This window comes from Cherax quadricarinatus, chromosome 25, assembly GCF_038502225.1.
Source record: "Cherax quadricarinatus isolate ZL_2023a chromosome 25, ASM3850222v1, whole genome shotgun sequence".
NCBI lineage: Eukaryota > Metazoa > Arthropoda > Malacostraca > Decapoda > Parastacidae > Cherax > Cherax quadricarinatus.
The window spans coordinates 3,682,776-3,703,835 of record NC_091316.1 but is presented as its reverse complement, the minus strand read 5'-3'; the positions used below and the strand labels follow the sequence as shown (position 1 = coordinate 3,703,835).

Sequence of the window (21,060 nt, the reverse complement as noted above, 5' to 3'; positions counted from 1 at the left end):
ACCTCAGCAACCCTTCCTCAGCCCTCTGGACAACAGTTTTGGTAATCTCGCACCTCCTCCTAACTTCCAAACTACGAATTTTCTGCATTATATTCACACCACACATTGCCCTCAGACATGACATCTCCACTGCCTCCAGCCTTCTCCTCACTGCAACATTCATCACCCATGCTTCACACCCATATAAGAGCGTTGGTAAAATTATACTCTCATACATTCCCCTCTTTGCCTCCAAGGACACAGTTCTTTGTCTCCACAGACTCCTAAGTGCACCACTCACCCTTTTCCCCTCATCAATTCTTTGATTCACCTCATCTTTCATAGACCCATCTGCTGACACGTCCACTCCCAAATATCTGAATACATTCACCTCCTCCATACTCTCTCCCTCCAATCTGATATCCAATCTTTTATCACCTAATCTTTTTGTTATCCTCATAACCTTACTCTTTCCTGTATTCACTTTTAATTTTCTTCTTTTGCACACCCTACCAAATTCATCCACCAATCTCTGCAACTTCTCTTCAGAATCTCCCAAGAGCAGTGTCATCAGCAAAGAGCAACTGTGACAACTCCCACTTTGTGTGTGATTCTTTGTCTTTTAACTCCACGCATCTTTCCAAGACCCTCGCATTTACTTCTCTTACAACCCCATCTATAAATATATTAAACAACCACGGTGACATCACACATCCTTGTCTAAGGCCTACTTTTACTGGGAAATAATCTCCCTCTTTCCTACATACTCTAACTTGAGCCTCACTATCCTCGTAAAAACTCTTCACTGCTTTCAGTAACCTACCTCCTTCACCATACACCTGCAACATCTGCCACATTGCCCCCCTATCCACCCTGTCATATGCCTTTTCCAAATCCATAAATGCCACAAAGACCTCTTTAGCCTTATCTAAATACTGTTCACTTATATGTTTCACTGTAAACTCCTGGTCCACACACTCCCTACCTTTCCTAAAGCCTCCTTGTTCATCTGCTATCCCATTCTCCGTCTTACTCTTAATTCTTTCAATAATAACTCTACCATACACTTTACCAGGTATCCTCAACAGACTTTTTTTTTTTTTTTTTTTTTTTAACAAGTCGGCCGTCTCCCACCGAGGCAGGGTGACCCAAAAAAGAAAGAAAATCCCCAAAAAAGAAAATATTTTCATCATCATTCAACACTTTCACCACACTCACACATTATCACTGCTTTTGCAGAGGTGCTCAGAATACAACAGTTTAGAAGCATATACGTATAAAGATACACAACATATCCCTCCAAACTGCCAATATCAAACTTATCCCCCTATAATTTTTGCAGTCTCTTTTGTTCCCTTTGCCTTTATACAAAGGAACTATGCATGTTCTCTGCCAATCCCTAGGTACCTTACCCTCTTCCATACATTTATTAAATAATTGCACCAACCACTCCAAAACTATATCCCCACCTGCTTTTAACATTTCTATCTTTATCCCATCAATCCCGGCTGCCTTACCCCCTTTCATTTTACCTACTGCCTCACGAACTTCCCCCACACTCACAACTGGCTCTTCCTCACTCCTCCAAGATGTTATTCCTCCTTGCCCTATACACGAAATCACAGCTTCCCTATCTTCATCAACATTTAACAATTCCTCAAAATATTCCCTCCATCTTCCCAATACCTCTAACTCTCCATTTACCTCTAATCCTTTCAATAAAAACCCTACCGTACACTTTTCCTGGTATTCTCGGAAAACTTCTTTCTTCTTTCTTTCAACACACCAGCCGTATCCCACCGAGGCGGGGTGGCCCAAAAGGAAAAATGAAAGTTTATCCTTTTACATTTAGTAATATATACAGGAGAAGGGATTACTAGCCCCTTGCTCCTGGCATTTTAATTGCCTTTTACAACACGCATGGCTTACGGAGGAAGAATTCTGTTCCACTTCCCCATGGAGGACTCGGAAAACTTATTCCCCTATACTGTAATTTTATAATCTTTTTTGTCCCCCATCCCTTTATATAAAGGAACCATACACGCTCTCTGCCAGTCCCTAGGTACCTTCCCCTCTTTCATACATTTATTGAGCAAAAATACCAACCACTCCAACACTGTATCATCCCCCTGCTTTTAACATTTCTGTCATAATCCATTGAGTTCCAGCTTCTTTACCCCACTTCATTCTATGTAATGCCTCACACACCTCCCCCACAATCACATCCTGCTCTTCTTCACTCCTAAAAGATGTTATACCTCCCTGGCCAATGCATGAAATTACCGCCTCCCTTTCTTCGTTGACATTTAAAAGTTCCTCAAAATATTCCCACCATCTACCCAATACCTCCAGCTCCCCATCCACTAACTCATCTACTCTGTTTTTAACTGACAAATCTGTTCGTTCCCTAGGTTTTCTTAACTTGTTTATGTCACTCCAAATTTTTTTCTTATTTTCATCAAAATTTCTTGACAGTGCCTCTCCCACTCTATCATCTGCTCTCCCTTTGCACTCTCTCACCACTTTTTTCACCTTTTACTCTCCATAGACTCTGCTCTTCTTATAACACTTCTGCTTTGTAAAAACTTCTCATAAGCTACCTTTTTCACCTTTATCACACCCTTTACTGCATCATTCCACCAATCACTCCTCTTTCCTCCTGCACCCACCCTCCTATAGCCACAAATTTTTGCCCCACATTCTATTACTACATTTTTTAAAACTATTCCAACACTCTTCAACCCCTCCCCCTACTACTCATACTTGCACTAGCCCACCTTTCTGCCAATAGTTGCTTATATCTCACCCTAACTTCTTCCTCCCTTAGTTCATACACTTTCACCTCTCTCTTACTTGCTGTTGCCATTTTTCTTTTGTCACATCTACCTCTTACTTTAACTGTAGCTGCAACTAAATAATGATCCAATATATCATTTGCCCCTCTATAAACATGTACATTCTGAAGCCTACCCATCAACCTTTTATCCACCAATACATAATCTAACAAACTACTTTCATGATGTGCCATATCATAAAATATGTCTTACTTATTACCAAACCTCTTTCTGCACATAGCTCAATTAAAGGCTCCCCATTTTCATTTACCCCTGGCACCCCAGATTTACTTACTACACCCTCCACAACATTTTTACTCACTTTAACATTGAAATCACCCACCACAAGTACTCTCACACTTGGTTTAAAACTCCCCACTCACTCGATCAACATTTCCCAAAACCTCTCTCTCTCGTCTACACTTCTTTCTTTTCCAGGTGCATAAATGCTTACTATAATTCACTTTTCACATACAACCCTTATTTTACTCCACATAATCCTTGAATTAATACATTTATATTCACTCTTTTCCTACCACAACTTATCCTTCAACATTATTGCTACTCCTTCTTTAGCTCTAACTCTATTTGAAACCCCTGACCTAATCCCATTTATTTCTTCTCACTGAAGCTCTCCCACCCCCTTCAGTTTTGTTTCACTTAAAGCCAGGACATCCAGCTTCTTCTCATTCATAACATCCATAATCGTCTCTTTCTTATCATTCACACAACATCCACACACATTCAAACATCCCATTTTGATGATTTTCTTCTTTTTCTTTTTAGTAGGCTATAGGGGAAAAGAGGTTACTAGCCCATTATTCCCAGCATTTTAGTTGACTTTTACAAGACACATGACTTACGGAGGAAAGATTCTTATTCCACTTCCCCATGGATATAAAAGGAAAAACAATAAGAACAAGAACTATTAAGATAAAATCAAAGAAAACTCAGATGAGTGTGTATACATAAATGTGTACATGTATGTGTAGTGTGATCTAAGTGTAAGTAGAAGTAGCAAGATGTACCTGAAATCTTACATGTTTATGAGACAGAAAAAAGACACCAGTAAACCTACCATCATGTAATACAATTACAGGCTTTCGTTTTACACTCACTTGGCAGGACGGTAGTACCTCTGTGGATGGTTGCTGTCTACCAACCTACTACTATTGATAACTTTATATATGCTAGTGTAAACTTGTTATTGAACATTTATTAAGTAGAAAAAAAAAGGGGGGGGGGGAAATGAGGGGTGTTCCACTTTATGGCGTTAGCCTGGAACCTTACCTGCCATGTAAGTGGGGCCCTACTGTACTCTGATAATTATACTTGTCTACCTGTATCTAAATAAACTTACACACTGCACTGGCATGCAGGTACTCGTTAAAATCACTAAGAGTGTTTTATTAGTCTTGATGCCATATTAATAATGATAATACAGCCTCTCCTCACTTAACGACAGAGTTCCGTTCCTAAGACCTCATCGGTAAACGAGTTCGTCGCTAAATGAGGAGCATACTGCAGTGGTAGTGGGTTTGTGTCACTCATCTTTGATATTGTTTTAATGTTACTCTTGCACCATTTATAACATTTCTGGTATATTTTTATATTTTTATACAGTAGTGTGCTGTATATTGTAATAAACAGAATAGAGGAAATCTGCTCTGATATACATTATTTTGGTATGCATACTAGTCAGAGAGCCCGTCATAAGTCCGAGTCATCAGTAAATAAGTGCGTCACTAAGTGAGGAGAGACTGTAATAATAATGCATAATAATAATCACTCTGAGGCGCATTAAACATTGTATATTACGTTAAAATTCACATTTTGATTAATCCATCTATGATATTTTTTCAAAATTATATAATGAACATGCTACGTAACATGATAAATACAACCCACAGTAGAATAAATTAACATAAATATGAGGGAGGTATACCATCTTTTAGAAGTGAAGAAGAGCAGGATGTGAGTGTGGGGGAGGTGCGTGAGGCATTACATAGAATGAAAGGGGGTAAAGCAGCTGGAACTGACGGGATCATGACAAATGTTAAAACCAGGAGGGATATAGTGTTGGAGTGGTTGGTATTTTTGTTCAATAATCGTATGAAAGAGGGGAAGGTACCTAGAGATTGGCAGAGAGCATGTATAGTCCCTTTATATAAAGGGAAGGGGGACAGAAGAGATTGTAAAAATTATAGAGGGATAAGTTTACTGAGTATACCAGGAAAAGTGTACGGTAGGGTTATATTGAAAGAATTAGAGGCAAGACAGAATGCTGGATTGTGGATGAGCAAGGAGGTTTTAGAGTGGGTAGGGGATGTGTAGATCAAGTGTTTACATTGAAACATATATGTGAACAGTATTTAGATAAAGATAAGGAAGTTTTTATTGCATTTATGGATTTAGAAAAGGCATATGATAGAGTGGATAGGGGAGCAATGTGGCAGATGTTACAAGTATGGAATAGGTGGTAAGTTACTGAATGCTATAAAGAGTTTTTATGAGGATAGTGAGGCTCAGGTTAGGGTGTGTAGAAGAGAGGGAGACTACTTCCCGGTAAAAGTAGGTCTTAGACAGGGATGTGTAATGTCACCATGGTTGTTCAACCCTTTCAGGGTCGACAGGCCCTCTCCCAGACTTGTTCTCAGGGTCGCCCAACTTTCAAAAAAAAAAAAAAATCTTATGAAAAGATAGAGATTCTTTTCCCGATCATGATGACACCAAAAGTGTGAAATTTGATGGAAAACTTATGAAATTATGCTCTCGTGAAGTTAGCGGTCTAGGCGATGTTTACGCATCAGCGATTTTGCCCAATTTGAGGCCTATTTTCGGCCAATTCCAGTGTACTAGTCGACAAAAATTATAACTATTTCGCTAGAACTCCATTTTTTCAATCGAATGAGTACAAGAAACCACTCATTTACCGATTTCAACTATCCAATACAGTGGTCAGAATTTAGCAATTTTGCCAATTTCACACAAATTTCAAAAGATGTCAATTTTCGAATAGGGTCCAGAATAAACAAGAAAGACATTCCTGGCACTAAAATAACATTTCCTCTGTTCATTAGTCACGTCCCCACGCCCCTCTTACATTCTTTTGCTTTCCACTTTGAATTTTTATTCTCACAAAAAAATAAAAGATTTACTGTTATGCATTACTGTAGAAATGGTATAAATAATATCAGCGCACTTGTGAAAGAATATTACACTCACCAGTTGACGTGTATTGGACACACAGCATGTTTTGTTTACTTTTGAACTTTGGTAAAAATCGAACATTTCTGCTACTTTGAGCTCAATTTCAAGGTACTTTTCATTGTAAAACCAGTCAAAATCATCTCAATTTTTGTAATATGTCTTCCATTCTATAAAATGAGACCAGGAAAACTAGATTACAACAGTAAATACCATACGAAAATGCAGTGCAAAGTCGCTGTTTTAATCCAAAAACACGGTCAAAGTTTTTTTTTCTCATTACACAGTGTGTGCTGCAGGATTTTTTTTATACTGTGCACACTGACCACATAGACCTATTCTTTCATATGTAGGCCTACCAGCTTTCTCTCACTAGATTTGAGGGCGCTAGAATTTAGGCGTACTAGTACGTCAAAAACCGTGGTGCGTAAGCCGTACTAGTTCATCCGAAACCCTGAAAGGGTTAATATATTTATAGATGGGGTTGTAAAAGAAGTAAATGCTAGGGTGTTCAGGAGAGGGGTGGGATTAAATTATGGGGAATCAAATACAAAATGGGAATTGACACAGTTACTTGTTGCTGATGATATGTACTGTGCTTATGGAAGATTCTAAAGAAAAATTGCAGAGGTTAGTAGACGAGTTTGGGAGTTTGTGTAAAGGTAAAAAGTTGAAAGTGAACATAGAAAAGAGTACGGTGATGAGGGTATCAAATGATTTAGATAAAGAAAAATTGGATATCAAATTGGGGAGGAGGAGTATGGAAGAAGTGAATGTTTTCAGATACTTGGGAGTTGATGTGTCAGCGGATGGATTTATGAAGGATGAGGTTAATCATAAAATTGATGAAGGAAAAAAATTGAATGGTGCTTTGAGGTATATGTGGAGACAAAAAATGTTATCTATGGAGGCAAAGAAGGGAATGTATGAAAGTATAGCAGTACCAACACTCTTATATGGGTGTGAAGCTTGGGTTGTAAATGCTGTAACGAGGAGGCGGTTGGAGGCAGTGGAGATGTCCTGTCTAAGGGCAATGTGTGGTGTGAATATTATGCAGAAAATTCGGAGTGTGGAAATTAGGAGGTGTGGAGTTAATAAAAGTATTAGTCAGAGGGCTGAAGAGGGTTTGTTGAGGTGGTTTGGTCATTTGGAGAGAATGGATCAAAGTAGAATGACATGGAGGGTGTATAAATCTGTAGGGGAAGGAAAGCGGGGTAGGGGTCATCCTTGAAAAGGTTGGAGGGAGGGGGTAAAGGAGATTTTGTGGGCGAAGGGCTTGGACTTCCAGCAAGCGTGCGTGAGCGTGTTAGATAGGAGTGAATGGAGACGAGTGGTATTTGGGACCTGACGAGCTGTTGGAGTGTGAGCAGGGTAATATTTAGTGACAGGATTCAGGGAAACCGGTTATTTTTATATAGCCGGACTTGAGTCCTGGAAATGGGAAGTACAATGCCTGCACTTTAAAGGAGGGGTTTGAGATATTGGCAGTTTTTAAGGATATGTTGTGTATCTTTATACGTATATGCTTCTAAACTGTTGTATTCTGAGCACCTCTGCAAAAACAGTGATGATGTGTGAGTGAGGTGAAAGTGTTGAATGATGATGAAAGTATTTTCTTTTTGGGGATTTTCTTTCTTTTTTGGGTCACCCTGCCTCGGTTGGTATTACAACCCAGGATTTCAATTGGCCTGTTATCCTGGGTGTAGAGGGAGCAAAATAAACACAGTAGAAAACTTTTGACTTATATTATCCTTCACCAATTTAGAATAGAAGTATGTACACTATATACACTATGTACAGCAATAGGTATTAGTGCACTCCACGGTAAGCAAGGCAGAATAGAAGCCACTAGAGAGCAGACCGTGCTTCAACCAGCTCTAGAATGAGAATGACAAGGGCAGACAGGAGAGTGGTACCCACATAACCTCTGCGATTGCCAAAACCATCTTCTGATTGGCTGGAACCTAGGTACTGGTTGAACGACGGGGCCCCATCGTCAACCCTCATTCACCTGGTTCGCTGGTTGGGGGAGATAGCCTGTAAATGAGGGTGTGTACATGCGCTGAATAAAGGTTACGTACTCTTTGCATGTCACAGTGGGAGACTGCTGACTTGTTGAAAAAAAAAAATATGAGATGTTTTTCCAGTTGTCTTGTCGGAGTGTCGGAAAGTATAATATTTTCTCTAGTCCAACACCAGAAAATGTGTACACAATAGCATTACTGGGGGTAACTATAGAAAATTATTTTTTCATATGCCTTCACTCAGAACATCATTCCTTCTAAAAATGGTGTGTTACATGAAAATGGAAGTGTTGCTCTTCATTTATTCTACTGTACCAGTGTGGAGACAACTTGTACACAATGTAAGGTGTGTGTATTATGGTATAAGCTTCACGAACATGGAAATGAACGTTTATCGGCCATAACCAGGTGAGTTTGTCTGCTTGTTTACATACTCTGTAGCTCTGTCCTTTCTAATTTACTCATTCTCTCTCATTTATTCATTTTTATCTTATTTACTCACCTCTCACCCTACATTAAGACTACAAATATTTTAAGTAATGAGTGTACTGTATGTGCATTTTATCGCTCCAGGGCGCTCGAAATGTCGTAGTGGGTGGAGTGGCCAGGCAGGCTACCATACCTCCCACACCTGACTTTCTACAAATAAATACTATTTATGTATCACCCTACATTAAGACCATTAAGACTACAAATATTTTAAGGTAAGTAATGAATGTACTGTAAATGGATTTTATCACTCTAGGGTGCAGTGTATTATGTGTGAGTGGGGTGGCCAGGAGGGCTACCATACCTACCACACCTGACCTATTACAGTAAATATTAGTCACCTCTCACTCTCTATTAAGACTACAAATATCTTGAGGTAAGTAATATGTGTACTGTGTGTGTATTTAATTTTTTATTGTTTTTAATGCCTAGTTCTATTGCTAGCTTAATATATACAGTATGTTAGTGTAAACTTATCTGGCATTTATGTGCATTTATAAGTGGAAAAAATGGCATTCTGCTTTCCGACGGTAGCCTGGAACCTAACCTGCCGTATAAGTGGGGCCTTGCTGTATTTAAAAGAAAACTACTACGTATGCAAAGTATTTTGTCGTTGTTTTCTGTATAGCGATAAACATTTTAGATATTCATTTCCCTCATTAAACTAATGCCTTGAAACTGTGTGAATTAAAAGTAAAATTTTCCTTCTTTAATTTCCCAACTATTTCAGTTGATTTTAAATTCGATCTCCTAGTTTTATTTGCTTTCAAATATTTTTCATGTATAGGTAATTTGAGTAATTTATATTTTATTAGATCCTCTTCTACTATTTCAATCTTGTCTCAGAGGAACTCGAGGTAATGTGGAAAACTTAACCCTTGAATTTTGTTCCATAAATTGTCCAGAGGAGATGATGAAAAGGAAATTATAATTTGCTTCAGCAAAAAAAATGCTTAACCTGAGTGGGTCATTCATTGCTGCAGAGAAGAGTTAATGGGAAATTAAGACTCATTTATCTTCTGTTATATATTTACAAAGTATATTTGCTTGAAAATGTAATATTTTCTGATGTACAGTAATTTTTGTCAAAATGTTGTGTATTTATTGCAATAAATAATTGCTCTGGTATAATTCTTGTTTTCTTCTGTACAGTAAAGGCAGTGTATCATCCCATTTTCTCCACAACCACAACTATCATCACTGTATTGGCAGGCATTGTTGGCGCTGGCCTTGTTGTCTGCTGCCTCTTCACAATTATCATGAAAGCCAAGTCTCGGAATGATACGCCATCCGGGTAAGGCTATGATTGTGAAATGTGTAGCCCCACAAAGAAACTGAAGTTTTGTTCCTAATCTAACTGCATTCATTACTTAATATTGATGAGGGAATGACTGCCATAATTAATTGAATTGACCTGGTTTGTTGTGCTAATTCTGCACCTTGACTTCAGGACCAGCATCCACAGTTAGCATTGTGTAATGAGGGGTTATTTTAAGAAATGTTTATATTCTCCACTACACTGAATGCATGCTGTTTGGTGTCTTTTAAGATAGGTCCATGTCACTCAACACATTCATAATATTAGTTTTCATTGTTAGTTGAATGCATACAGTGGAACCTCAAAAATCGAACTTAATCCATTCCAGGAGCTAGTTCTAAACTCGAAAAGTCTGAAATTCGAAGAAATATTTCCCATAAGAAATAATGGAAATACAATTAATCCATTACAGAAACCCAAAAATATTCACACAAAAAAATTCATTTTATAGAGATTAATTACAGTTTTACATACAACAAATACTATAGTTTTTAATTATGTATAGTAATACATATAAAATAACATTTTTACTTACCTTTATTAAAGATTGGTGATGGCATCTGGAAGGTAGGGAGGAGGAGAGAGAGAGTTGGGGTTAGTGTTTGGAAGGAGAATCCCCCTCCATGAGGACTTCAGGTAAAGCTCTCTCTGGGGTTACTTCCCTTCTCTGTCTTTTAATGCCATTAGGACCAGCTTGAGAGTCACTGGACCCCTGTCTCACAAAATAACTGTCCACAGTCCTCTGTTTCTGGTGCCTCTTTAACATTTCCCTAAAATGGGACATGGTTCTGTCACTGAACTTGTTGCAAAGATGGCTTGTTTCAGCTTGCTCAGGGTGGTACTTCTACACAAACATTTGGACATCATTCCACTTGGCACAAATCTCCTTAATCTTTGAAGAAGGCACCTCATCCACTCCCTATATTAACACCTTTCACAACATCAGCTTCCTTGATTTGTTCTTTCTTTGACAGGATAGAACCGATGGTCGACTTGTTTTTCCCATACATCCTGGCAAGCTCAACAAGTCTCACACCACTCTCATACTTCTGTATTATTTCCTTCTTCACATCTGTGGTGTTTCTCACTTTCTTTACCACAGGGGTACCACTAGCAAGTTTCTTTGGGCCCATGGCAGCTTATTTCACAGTCCCACAAGCACTAAACACAACGAAACAATCGTAAAATGCGTGAATGAGAGCGCAGGTTAGTGTTCACTCAAGCATAAACAAAGCTAGATTGCTCGCGGGCGGCAGACAGGTCCCGTACCTGGCGGTCCGAAAATAAGGGCGCATTCGATAATAGGGACACAGTTTGTCCGAAAAAATGGTCCTATTTTCGAAACGTTCGATATGTGATACGTTCGATTTTTGAGGTTCCACTGTATTTGCCATGGCTTAATGCAGTATGTATATGGTATTACTTTAATTCTTTTCCCTTAGCTGTTACATGAAGAGTTTAAATTTTGTTCTGTTTGTGATTCTTCTGAAAGCTTGAAAATCATAAAGATTATTTAAACTGAAATTATATTTTCAGAACCCCTGTACCACCAGTTGGACACACTCCAGCTGGTGCAGCACCAAACCTTCAACGGCAACATACTCTTCCACCCTATGAGGCAGTAGTCATGTCTGATGCAAGCCAAAACTGGAAGAGCAGTACTCTGCCATCTCCTGAGGTGGGAGAGTATCCACCTAGTTATCATATGCTTTTTCCAGAGGGCCCACCCAAAGATTTGCAGACAGAAACTGCCCATACCCATGAAGAGACAAATTCTCTAGTTAATAACCCATCTGCCCCATCTGCTCCACCTGCTCCACTTGTTCCACCTGCTCCATAAACTTTCAAAGTGCCAATATAATTTTATACTGATCAAGAACTCGCTAGACTCTGTGGATAAGCTCAGGTTTTCAAAAATGCTAAAATTCTTCTTAGGGGTACTTGTATAGAGGGCATTGGGATAAGTTTTATATGTGGAAAAATTTGCTTATAAATTTTTTTTAAATAATATAGATTTTAAAAGAGTTAAGGATAACTATTTTCATACATGCATTTGACAAGAGGCCTTAATGGAAAGTACAATAATGAAGTTTAATAATAAAAGTACTAGACTGAATATATGAATAGCATGTAAAGTAGCACTCAAACTTTTTTATTCATACTTAGTCTTCTGTGAATGGAAATACCATACCTCGCATAAGGTGTTTACAATAATAACCACATTTTAACTTTGAAAAACAATGTAATTGTGAAAGTGACAGTATCATATCACTGGAGTCTTCAGTAGCTATATAGCATTTAAAATGCAGCATCTAAAGAATGTGTGATTTGCTGAAGGGATTGAGATAATGTGGAATGTTACTAAGATTAGCTTGTAGTCAGTTGTTAGAAATTCAATAGCGAGATATTGCGATTCAAATCACTTTCCACATGAACTATAACTGAGCATGTGTGTAGTATATATATGAGATCTGCTCCATGTACCAATGTTGTGTTTGCCATATCTGACTGATGCTATCCTCTTTCTGGGATTTGGTTTGAAATACCTGTATGAGGCTCTCCTGTATTTGTCTGAAAGGTTTTTAGCATTTCCTCATGAATATAATAATAATAACTAAATAATACTAAATCTACCTATCAGATAATGTCAAGAGATTATCATTGGCAAAACTGACATTCATGTATAAAGCAACTAGTAGAGAAAAAAAATAAGCCATATAGCTCATATACTATGCATTATATTAGGTACACAAATTTTCTTTTCTTGCAACAAATGTGTGTGTGTAAAAAATAAAATTACATAAAGTGTAATTTTTTGTAATGACAAAAGTTTATATTATCTGTTCACTGTAATCTAGTGACAAGAGTTTAGTAAAGGAAACCAGACAGTGCATTTGATGGCCTACTTAATTGCAGAGTGAATCAGTTTTTATAATCTTTGTGTTGGTAATGACCTCAGTGCATTGAAAGAGTGGTGCCAAGAACAAGACATTGCATGTATAATTGTTTACTGGTGAAGCAAGTAAACTAAAGACACTGGAAAAATGATCGTTTGTTTTTTTTTAGTTCTACCACTGATATTTTTTTTATATTTATGTGTCATATATGTACTATATTAATAATATATTTTTAATATGTAGGTTGGAGGTGTTACATTGCTAAGGAAGATTGTCAATTTTACTCAAAATTCTGAAACTGTTTTTTCAGTCAGATAGATATTAGACCTGTTAGTAGTAATAAGCATTATAAAGAAATTTTTTTTTTTTGTCATGACAGCATTTACTTTTTTGTTAATACTGTACTTAGAATTTATTTAGTATGTATTACTAAAGTAACAACCAAAAAAGTTAAACCGCCTTTAGCTTAGTCGCTCTAATTTTGTTATTGGGATTATGCAGGAGTACAAAGAGAAAGGTTTATACATACACATAAGTATGGTAAAACTGGCATAAAATAATTACATATGAATTGTAGATAATTCTCAATTTCATCTTTCACATCCTTGGAAACTAAGGATTCAAGTCAAGAGTGATAACCAGGCACCTTCTTTTTTTTTTTACTCGTTTGGTGTGTGTATTTTTACTTTAAATACCAGCAAGTTGGCTAACCCCAAAACACACTATAATTAGCTTGAATTTGTTAAAATTTACATATGAGTTTAGAACTTCCTGTAATATATAACATTTCAGAACTCTTTTTGCGTTTATTTCAATAACCGATTGATTTTCATTTAGCAAAGGACTCCATTCAAAAATTTACGCTTATCATGACTCATAAACTGTTAAGTTGTAAGGATCCAAAACATTCATGCATATATAGTGATATTTTTCCTGTTACTGTTACCCTTATGGCAAATAACTTTGCAGATAATTGGGATTTGGGTATTTAAAGTTATATGCTAGTTTCACGTAGACTTCTTCTTTCAACAAACCAGCCGTATCCCACCGAGGCAGGGTGGCCCAAAAAGAAAAACAGAAGTTTCTCTTTTCAAATTTAGTAATTTATACAGGAGAAGGGGTTACTAGCCCCTTGCTCCCGGCATTTTAGTCGCTTCTTACAACACGCATGGCTTACGGAGGAAGAATTCTGTTCCACTTCCCCATGGAGATAAGAGGAAATAAACAAGAACAAGAACTAGAAAGAAAATACCAGAAAACCCAGAGGGGTGTGTATATATATGCTTGTACATGTATGTGTAGTGTGTGACCTAAGTGTAAGTAGAAGTAGCAAGACGTACCTGAAATCTTGCATGTTTATGAGACAGAAAAAAGACACCAGCAATCCTATAATCATGTAAAACAATTACAGGCTTTCGTTTTACAATCACTTGGCAGGATGGTAGTACCTCCTTGGGTGGTTGCTGTCTACCAACCTACTACCTTATTTCATGTAGACATTTATGTATAATCTCCATGGGGAAGTGGAACAGAATTCTTCCTCCATAAGCCATGCGTGTTGTAAGAGGCGACTAAAATGCCGGGAGCAAGGGGCTAGTAACCCCTTCTGTATAAATTACTAAATTTTAAAATAGAAACTTTTGTTTTTCTTTTTGGGCCACCCTGCCTCGGTGGGATACAGCCGGTTTGTTGAAAGAAAACAAGAATTTATGTATAAGAGAATGGTACTTTTTGGGTAATGTAAAAATTATGAATATTCTTTTGTAATACCAAAAAATATCTTTGAGATGAAAATGGAAAGTTATATTTAAGATAGTCCCTTAGAACTTTATATTGCAATGTAATTTTTAGCTGAATTGGTTGATAGCATTTTAAAAAAGACTGAATACTACCATGGTTTAAAGGTTCATTTTTCTGGGTATTTTTGTATTCATAAATTTTAATATATATTGGTTATGATAATTGTAGTCACAGAGAGGTAATGTATGAGGTAATTATGCATGTATTAAGTTTTTGGATAGTAAATCTCTAACTTTCATTGAAGTTGTGTGTGTGCATGTGGAAAGAAAAAAAAAGCAGCAGTCTAAATACTATTTTAGAAACTTTTATATTCTATTGACTTTGTTTATGTCAGCTTGCTTACCTATTCTTCCTGTGCTACATTAATGCTGCTCTAGGGAAGAAGTTTCTATTATTTATAGAAGTGCATAGCATGTTTTATTTTGAGTTTTCTGTTTTTTTAACGTGTGGTGTGATATTGTGGGATGTGTTTTATACTTGCATGCCAGTTTCATAGCTGGGGTTGAGTTTGTTCTATGGTCGTTCATGTCAATTTTAGTCAAGTTTACATCAGCTTTATACTATATGCTTGTAATTTTATTGATGTTCATATCAGTTTACTGCCTGTTCAAGTCAGGTTTTATACCATATTTGCATGTCAGATTTATACAGTAGTTATTAATGCCAGCTTTTTAACTATTACATATGTCAGTTTTATAGCAGTGTATGACAGTTTTATAGCTGTGTATGACAGTTTTAAAACTTTGCATGTCAGCTTTAAAGTTGTACATATCTATGACAGTCTACTGTGGTTTTAAAACTAAAAACAGTTTTACAGTGTACCTATTTTTGTCAGCTTTATAGCTGTATAAGTTTTATAACTGTAGAACAGTTTTAAAGCTGTGTATGTTTGCTTTATAGCTATGCTTGCCTTCTTTGTAGCTGCAAAAGCCAAGTAGAACACTAAAGAAAGTTTTCAAAGCGAGTTATTTCCACTGTTATCACATATTTTGCTATTACTCGTAATATATATTTTTATATTTTAATATTTTTAAGAGAATTCTTCACATATAAAATATGAGTGTTTACAAAAAAATGAAGTTTTATTACATATCAGTTATAATGTGATATTAACTTGATGAAAGTAGTTTAGTGGAAACAGTTTAGTGTATGTTGGATTTAATGGACAAAGTCCAAAAACAACAAAGAAAATCTGTTATTTCCTGTATTGTTCATTAATGTTATGGATTTAATGGGCAAATATGAAGAAATGGCCCCATCAGTAGAGCTGCTGTCCTCAATATCACTATTTATATACTGTATTTTTGTTTTTGAGTCATTATCTAAATTTAAGGAAAATTAAGTGTATTTGTAAAACAGGTGAAGGCAGTCTACTACATAATTATTCTTCACAGGCAATAGCTATTGTGCACAATAAAAGCAGATCGATTCACTGCCAGTTTGGTTTTGAGAGAGAATGCACAAATGTCTTTCAAGATTTTTCTTCTTTCTTCTTCTTTCAACATACCAGCCGCATCCCACCGAGGCGGGGTGGCCCAAAAGAAAAAACTGAAGTTTCTCCTTTTAAATTTAGTAATATATACAGGAGAAGGGGTTACTAGCCCCTTGCTCCCGGCATTTTAGTCGCCTCTTACGACACGCATGGCTTACAGAGGAAGAATTCTGTTCCACTTCCCCATGGAGTTCAAGATTTATGTGCAATTTTTTTTATATTTGTAGCTGTAGATAGGTAGAAACTTGCATTACTTTTTTACTGGCTAAATACTTCTTTCAAGATGAATAGCAGTAATCAAGAATGTAATTTCTGTGTAACAGCATGTAAGAGGATGAGTATGAAGAGTAGGTGAGCTGTAGCTCTTGGCCCTATTTCCTGACATTTGACTGATCAACACAAAGCACTATTTTATCTGTTGTTTAACTCTTAAACTGTCCAAACATAGATCTATGTTCACATGCGTAATGCTCCAAGAGTAGATCTACGTTTTTTTACATATTTTCAGATCTTTCTTTCAATGCACCAGCCGTATCCCACTGAGGTGGGATGGCCCAAAAGGAAAAATGAAAGTTTCTCCTTTTAAATTTAGTAATATATACAGGAGAAGGGTTACTAGCCCCTTGCTCCCGGCATTTTAGTCGCTTCTTATGACACGCATGGCTTACGGAGGAAAGCAAGGGGAAATAAACAAGAATAAGAACTAGTAACAAAAATAGAAGAAAACACAGAGGGGTGTGTATAAATATGCTTGTACATGTATGTGTAGTGTGACCTAAGTGTAAGTAGAAGTAGCAAAACTTACCTGAAACCATGCATGTTTACGAGACAGAAAAATGGACACCAGCAATCCTACCATCATGTAAAACAATTACAGGCTTTCGTTTTACACTCACTTTGCAGGACTGTAGTACCTCCCTGGGCGGTTGCTGTCTACCAACCTACTACCTAGAATATTTTCAGATATACCAAAAAAAAAAAAGTAGATCAAAGTTTTTTTTACATACTTTCAAATGTACAAAAAAAAAAAAAAGATCTACGCTTTTTTACATACTTTCTAATGTTGAAAAAATGTAGATCTACGTTCGGACAGTTTGAGGGTTAAACTTTTGTATTTATTAATCTCACATTACTTCACTGTCCAGATTATTCCAGTAGCCTACTCACTTCTTTTATTAAAAAGTGTTTTTGCATGTTTGTGGCTCATTTGAGAGAGTAACTTCATTCCCTCTCAACTCGTGCATAAATCTGGATATACTTCTTTGAACTTTATCAAGTTTCATTGTCTTGGACTACATGAGGGTTCCACACTGGTGCTACCTACCCAAGAATAGGTTTCATGCATATGGGAAAAATATTGGAGCAGGTCTTCATCTTTATTTAGGAATGCCTGTCTTAGGTTTGGCAGCTTAGTACATGCTGGTAATTTTATTCTGTTTGTGTTTCAGGGATCAGATTTGAAAAAAGGATTAATCCAGGTTCTTTCTCCTTGACTGATTCCATGAGTTTATCACTATGATAGTCTCTCTTTGGTCTTCATTTCATGTGTACTAGTTTTATTACTTTGCTGTTACTGGAGTAAAAGCAACCAATTGTTTGACTAATCCTGAAGGATTAATAATGTATGCTATGAGCATTATAGAGCCCAGTACTGTGCCTTGGACTCTAATATCCACTTCGTCCTTTACTGCAACTCTTTGGTTTCCTGTCATTTAAGTAATCCTTAATCCATGCAGGCACCCTCCATGCTATCTAGACTTCCTTTTCCAGCCTTCCATGTGGTACTGTTTCAAAGGCTTGCATGAAATTGAGGAATATAAAGTCATTTTGGTGAACTCTATGCTCTCTAGGTAGTCAAGCAATAAGTTTTCTAGGAGTTTTTAACTCAATTTTTTGCCTTTAATGTTGGTGTACTGTGTTTGTTGGGATTGATATCTAGCTCCTAGACCCTGATTCATTAATAGTGAAATGTAATAAGGTAATTTAATCTCTCTCAAGATATTTCCAAACATAAATGATAGTTTTTCAATAGGTGTTTGATAGCCATAATGTTAAATGAAAACCCATATACTCTGCTGTACTCAAATATATTTTTAGGCTTACATATATTGTACTGCTTTCCTTGGGAATTACATTTTTCACATTTTCTCACCCTTAGTTCGTTGACAAATATTCCATTCCCAAATTTACCAAAATACATTATCACTGGTATATATCAGAAAGTTATAAAGGCTTTATATATGCCTTGTTTAACAGTACATTTTTCATGTATTAATATTTAGGCAATTTCTTACATTTTTTATTGACCCACCCATCAGTTTGCATTTAATATCAGTCTTTGGATAGTTGATTTGTCTGATATAGGAAAATAATAGAAGCTTTATATATTTACATTTGCATATATAATTATATTGAAATTTATTTTAGATTTACCTTTTACCATAGCCAGAAAACATTTGCAGAATCCTCATTTCGTTATTTTGCTTCATATGTTATCTATCAGATCAGTTTTTTTCTCTCAGAATAGTAATGTTAGACTTTTTCCATACAGCTTTTGGAATATAAATATAGTCATATTTGGTAAGGATTTTGAATCGGGTAAACATGAATTGTTTTTCTTTTAGATTTTTTGTGTAATAAATACAGGCATGTTATTGGGTCATAACTAGGACAGACAGGTGATCTTTTTATGCATGAAATGGAGCTGTAGAATAGAGATTTAGTAATATTTCAAGTGTCCTTGTCAGGAGGCTTATACAAGGTGTGACCAAGATATACCTTCAAGGTATATCTTGGTAATTTTTCACTGGTCGTCTTCCTTTCACTATCTGCTGTTACTTGCTGTACATTAAATGCTCTTTCCTTCAATATATATTTGAGCTGAGGTAAGCAGAAAATGCTCAATGGAGCCAGAGCTGGGAGATATCAGTGATATTCAAAGGTAAGAATGGTGTCTTCAGTCAAAATTTGATGCTCTCTGTTCTGCTTATTCTGGTGAATTGTCTTAGTGTGCATCAATGGCTTGCAAATCCTGATTTACTTTGGGACCTTATGACACAAATTCAGGGTGAAACAAGCCCTTATGGTTGAATTTTTTGTCTCGGCATTGTTTTCACATTGTTTTATAATTATCTGATCTAAATCAGTGCAATACTTGAGTTCTCCACTATGATGACTGCTGCTAGTTTCATGACTTACTCACAGACTCATGCTTCATCAAAATTTGATAAATTTGCTTCAGAGAATTCCTTCATGCCTAGGCTGTCATTAATCCAGCTTTGATATCTTGTTTGACAAAGTTGATGTGCCAAATGCTGCCTTCATAATAATGTGTGTCTTCCTGCTTTCAGCAGATCTTGATGCAAACTTTTTGTTCATGCCAGTCATATATCATGAATGAATAACAATACCATTCCTGGAGAGGGTGAAACAATTCAATATTAACCCACAATTTGTAGAGGAAACTTGAGGTTATGTTTCATCTTCATATTTTACAAGTGCCATGTTACATAGCAATGAAAAGAATTTAGGGTGTGCATTTTAAAGAGATTAGTTGCAAGACCCTAGGATTTTTTTTTTTTTTCAGACTTAAGCATTTATACAATGTATTCAATTAGAATGTATTTTCCTTGTCATAAACAATATATCAGGTGTAAATGTATTTTTTATTGTACTATCTCTATAAATATATTAACCATGGTGACATTACACATCCCTGTCTAAGACCTACTTTTACCGGGAAGTAATCTCCCTCTCTTCTACACACCCTAACCTGAGCCTTACTATCCTCATAATAATGAATATTTTCCTTAATTTATAATTTCAGCACTATATAAAAGTAGCTTGTAATTTTTTTTTTTTTTTTAACAAGTCAGCCGTCTCCCACCGAGGCAGGGTGACCCAAAAAGAAAGAAAATCCCCAAAAAGAAAAGACTTTTATCATCATTCAACTCCTTCACCTCACTCATACATAATCACTGTTTTTGCAGAGGTGCTCAGAACACAACAGCTTAGAAGCATATACATATAAAGATACACAACATATCCCTCCAGTTACAGATTCTGAAGTATTGTAGTCTTAATTGTATAGTGGATTGAACCTCTTATTTGAGAGCTCTGAACAAAGTCTATCTTATCTGTTATTCTGAGATTCTTATTTTCTTTGCATCCCTGATAATGAACTGATATTTACTCTTATTTTGCATGATTCTACTCTGTGTGAATTGTCAAGCTGCAATTTCAGTTTGCCATATTCTGTTGGACTGTCCAGCCTATTAGTGAGCACGCAGAATTTGCCTTTGATGTCATCACTGCTCTACACCCTTACTTTATCTTCCCTCCTCACTGATGACTCCCTCTTTGACAATTTGACAGCAGCAGATTTATTACACAACCTTTGATTATACTTCCTTTAGCACTCCTCACCTCCCTTATTAACTCGACCCTGAAGCACTGTATGACACTGGTGGTTTAGTGCTTAGTTTTGATTCTAATAATAATTTGCATGATGAACAGGAATATACCAGTATATCAAAGGATTTATGAAAGGTATGAAAAGTATATTTATGTATTCGTCTATGCTGTGTATGATTATAGCTACAACACATAGTGTTTGGCAAAAAAGAAATTCACTCTGAAATTCATTTTGATCTCGCCTTGTGTGTATTCACCTGGCTCATATGTGATAACTTAGTTTTTGTAGCTTCAGTAAACCTTTGCTTATGATATCCTGTCATAAATTAAGTTTTAAGTTTTTGTTGGTTGTGGCACATACTACCTTTTTCAACCCATTCCAGCTATGCATCACATTGTGTAGAGGTACTCTTTGCTATAGTGTCTTCTGATTTTTATTTTTGGCATTATGTATTGTGGTTACTTGTTCTCCATTTTACTAGTTTTAAAAATCTTAGCTGTCTTTTTTTTTCATGCATATGATTTTTTTTTTTTTTTTTTTTTTCAACAAGTCGGCCGTCTCCCACCGAGGCAGGGTGACCCAAAAAAAAAAGAAAGAAAATCCCCA

The 21,060-nt window shown here is 36.4% G+C and overlaps 1 protein-coding gene across 3 annotated transcripts in view; it reads left to right on the top strand.

The window, feature by feature from the left end:
• Positions 1–19,373, top strand: part of LOC128689954 (uncharacterized) — a 42,291-nt gene extending 22,918 nt beyond the window's left edge. For all 3 annotated transcript variants that reach the window (XM_070088571.1, XM_070088570.1, XM_070088569.1), the window contains exons 7-8: positions 9,686–9,827; positions 11,388–19,373. In XM_070088571.1, coding sequence (XP_069944672.1) covers positions 9,686–9,827; positions 11,388–11,691 — 446 coding nt within the window. In that variant the 3' untranslated portion in view covers positions 11,692–19,373. The remainder of the gene's footprint in view (positions 1–9,685; positions 9,828–11,387) is intronic.
• The last annotated feature ends 1,687 nt before the right edge of the window (positions 19,374–21,060 follow it).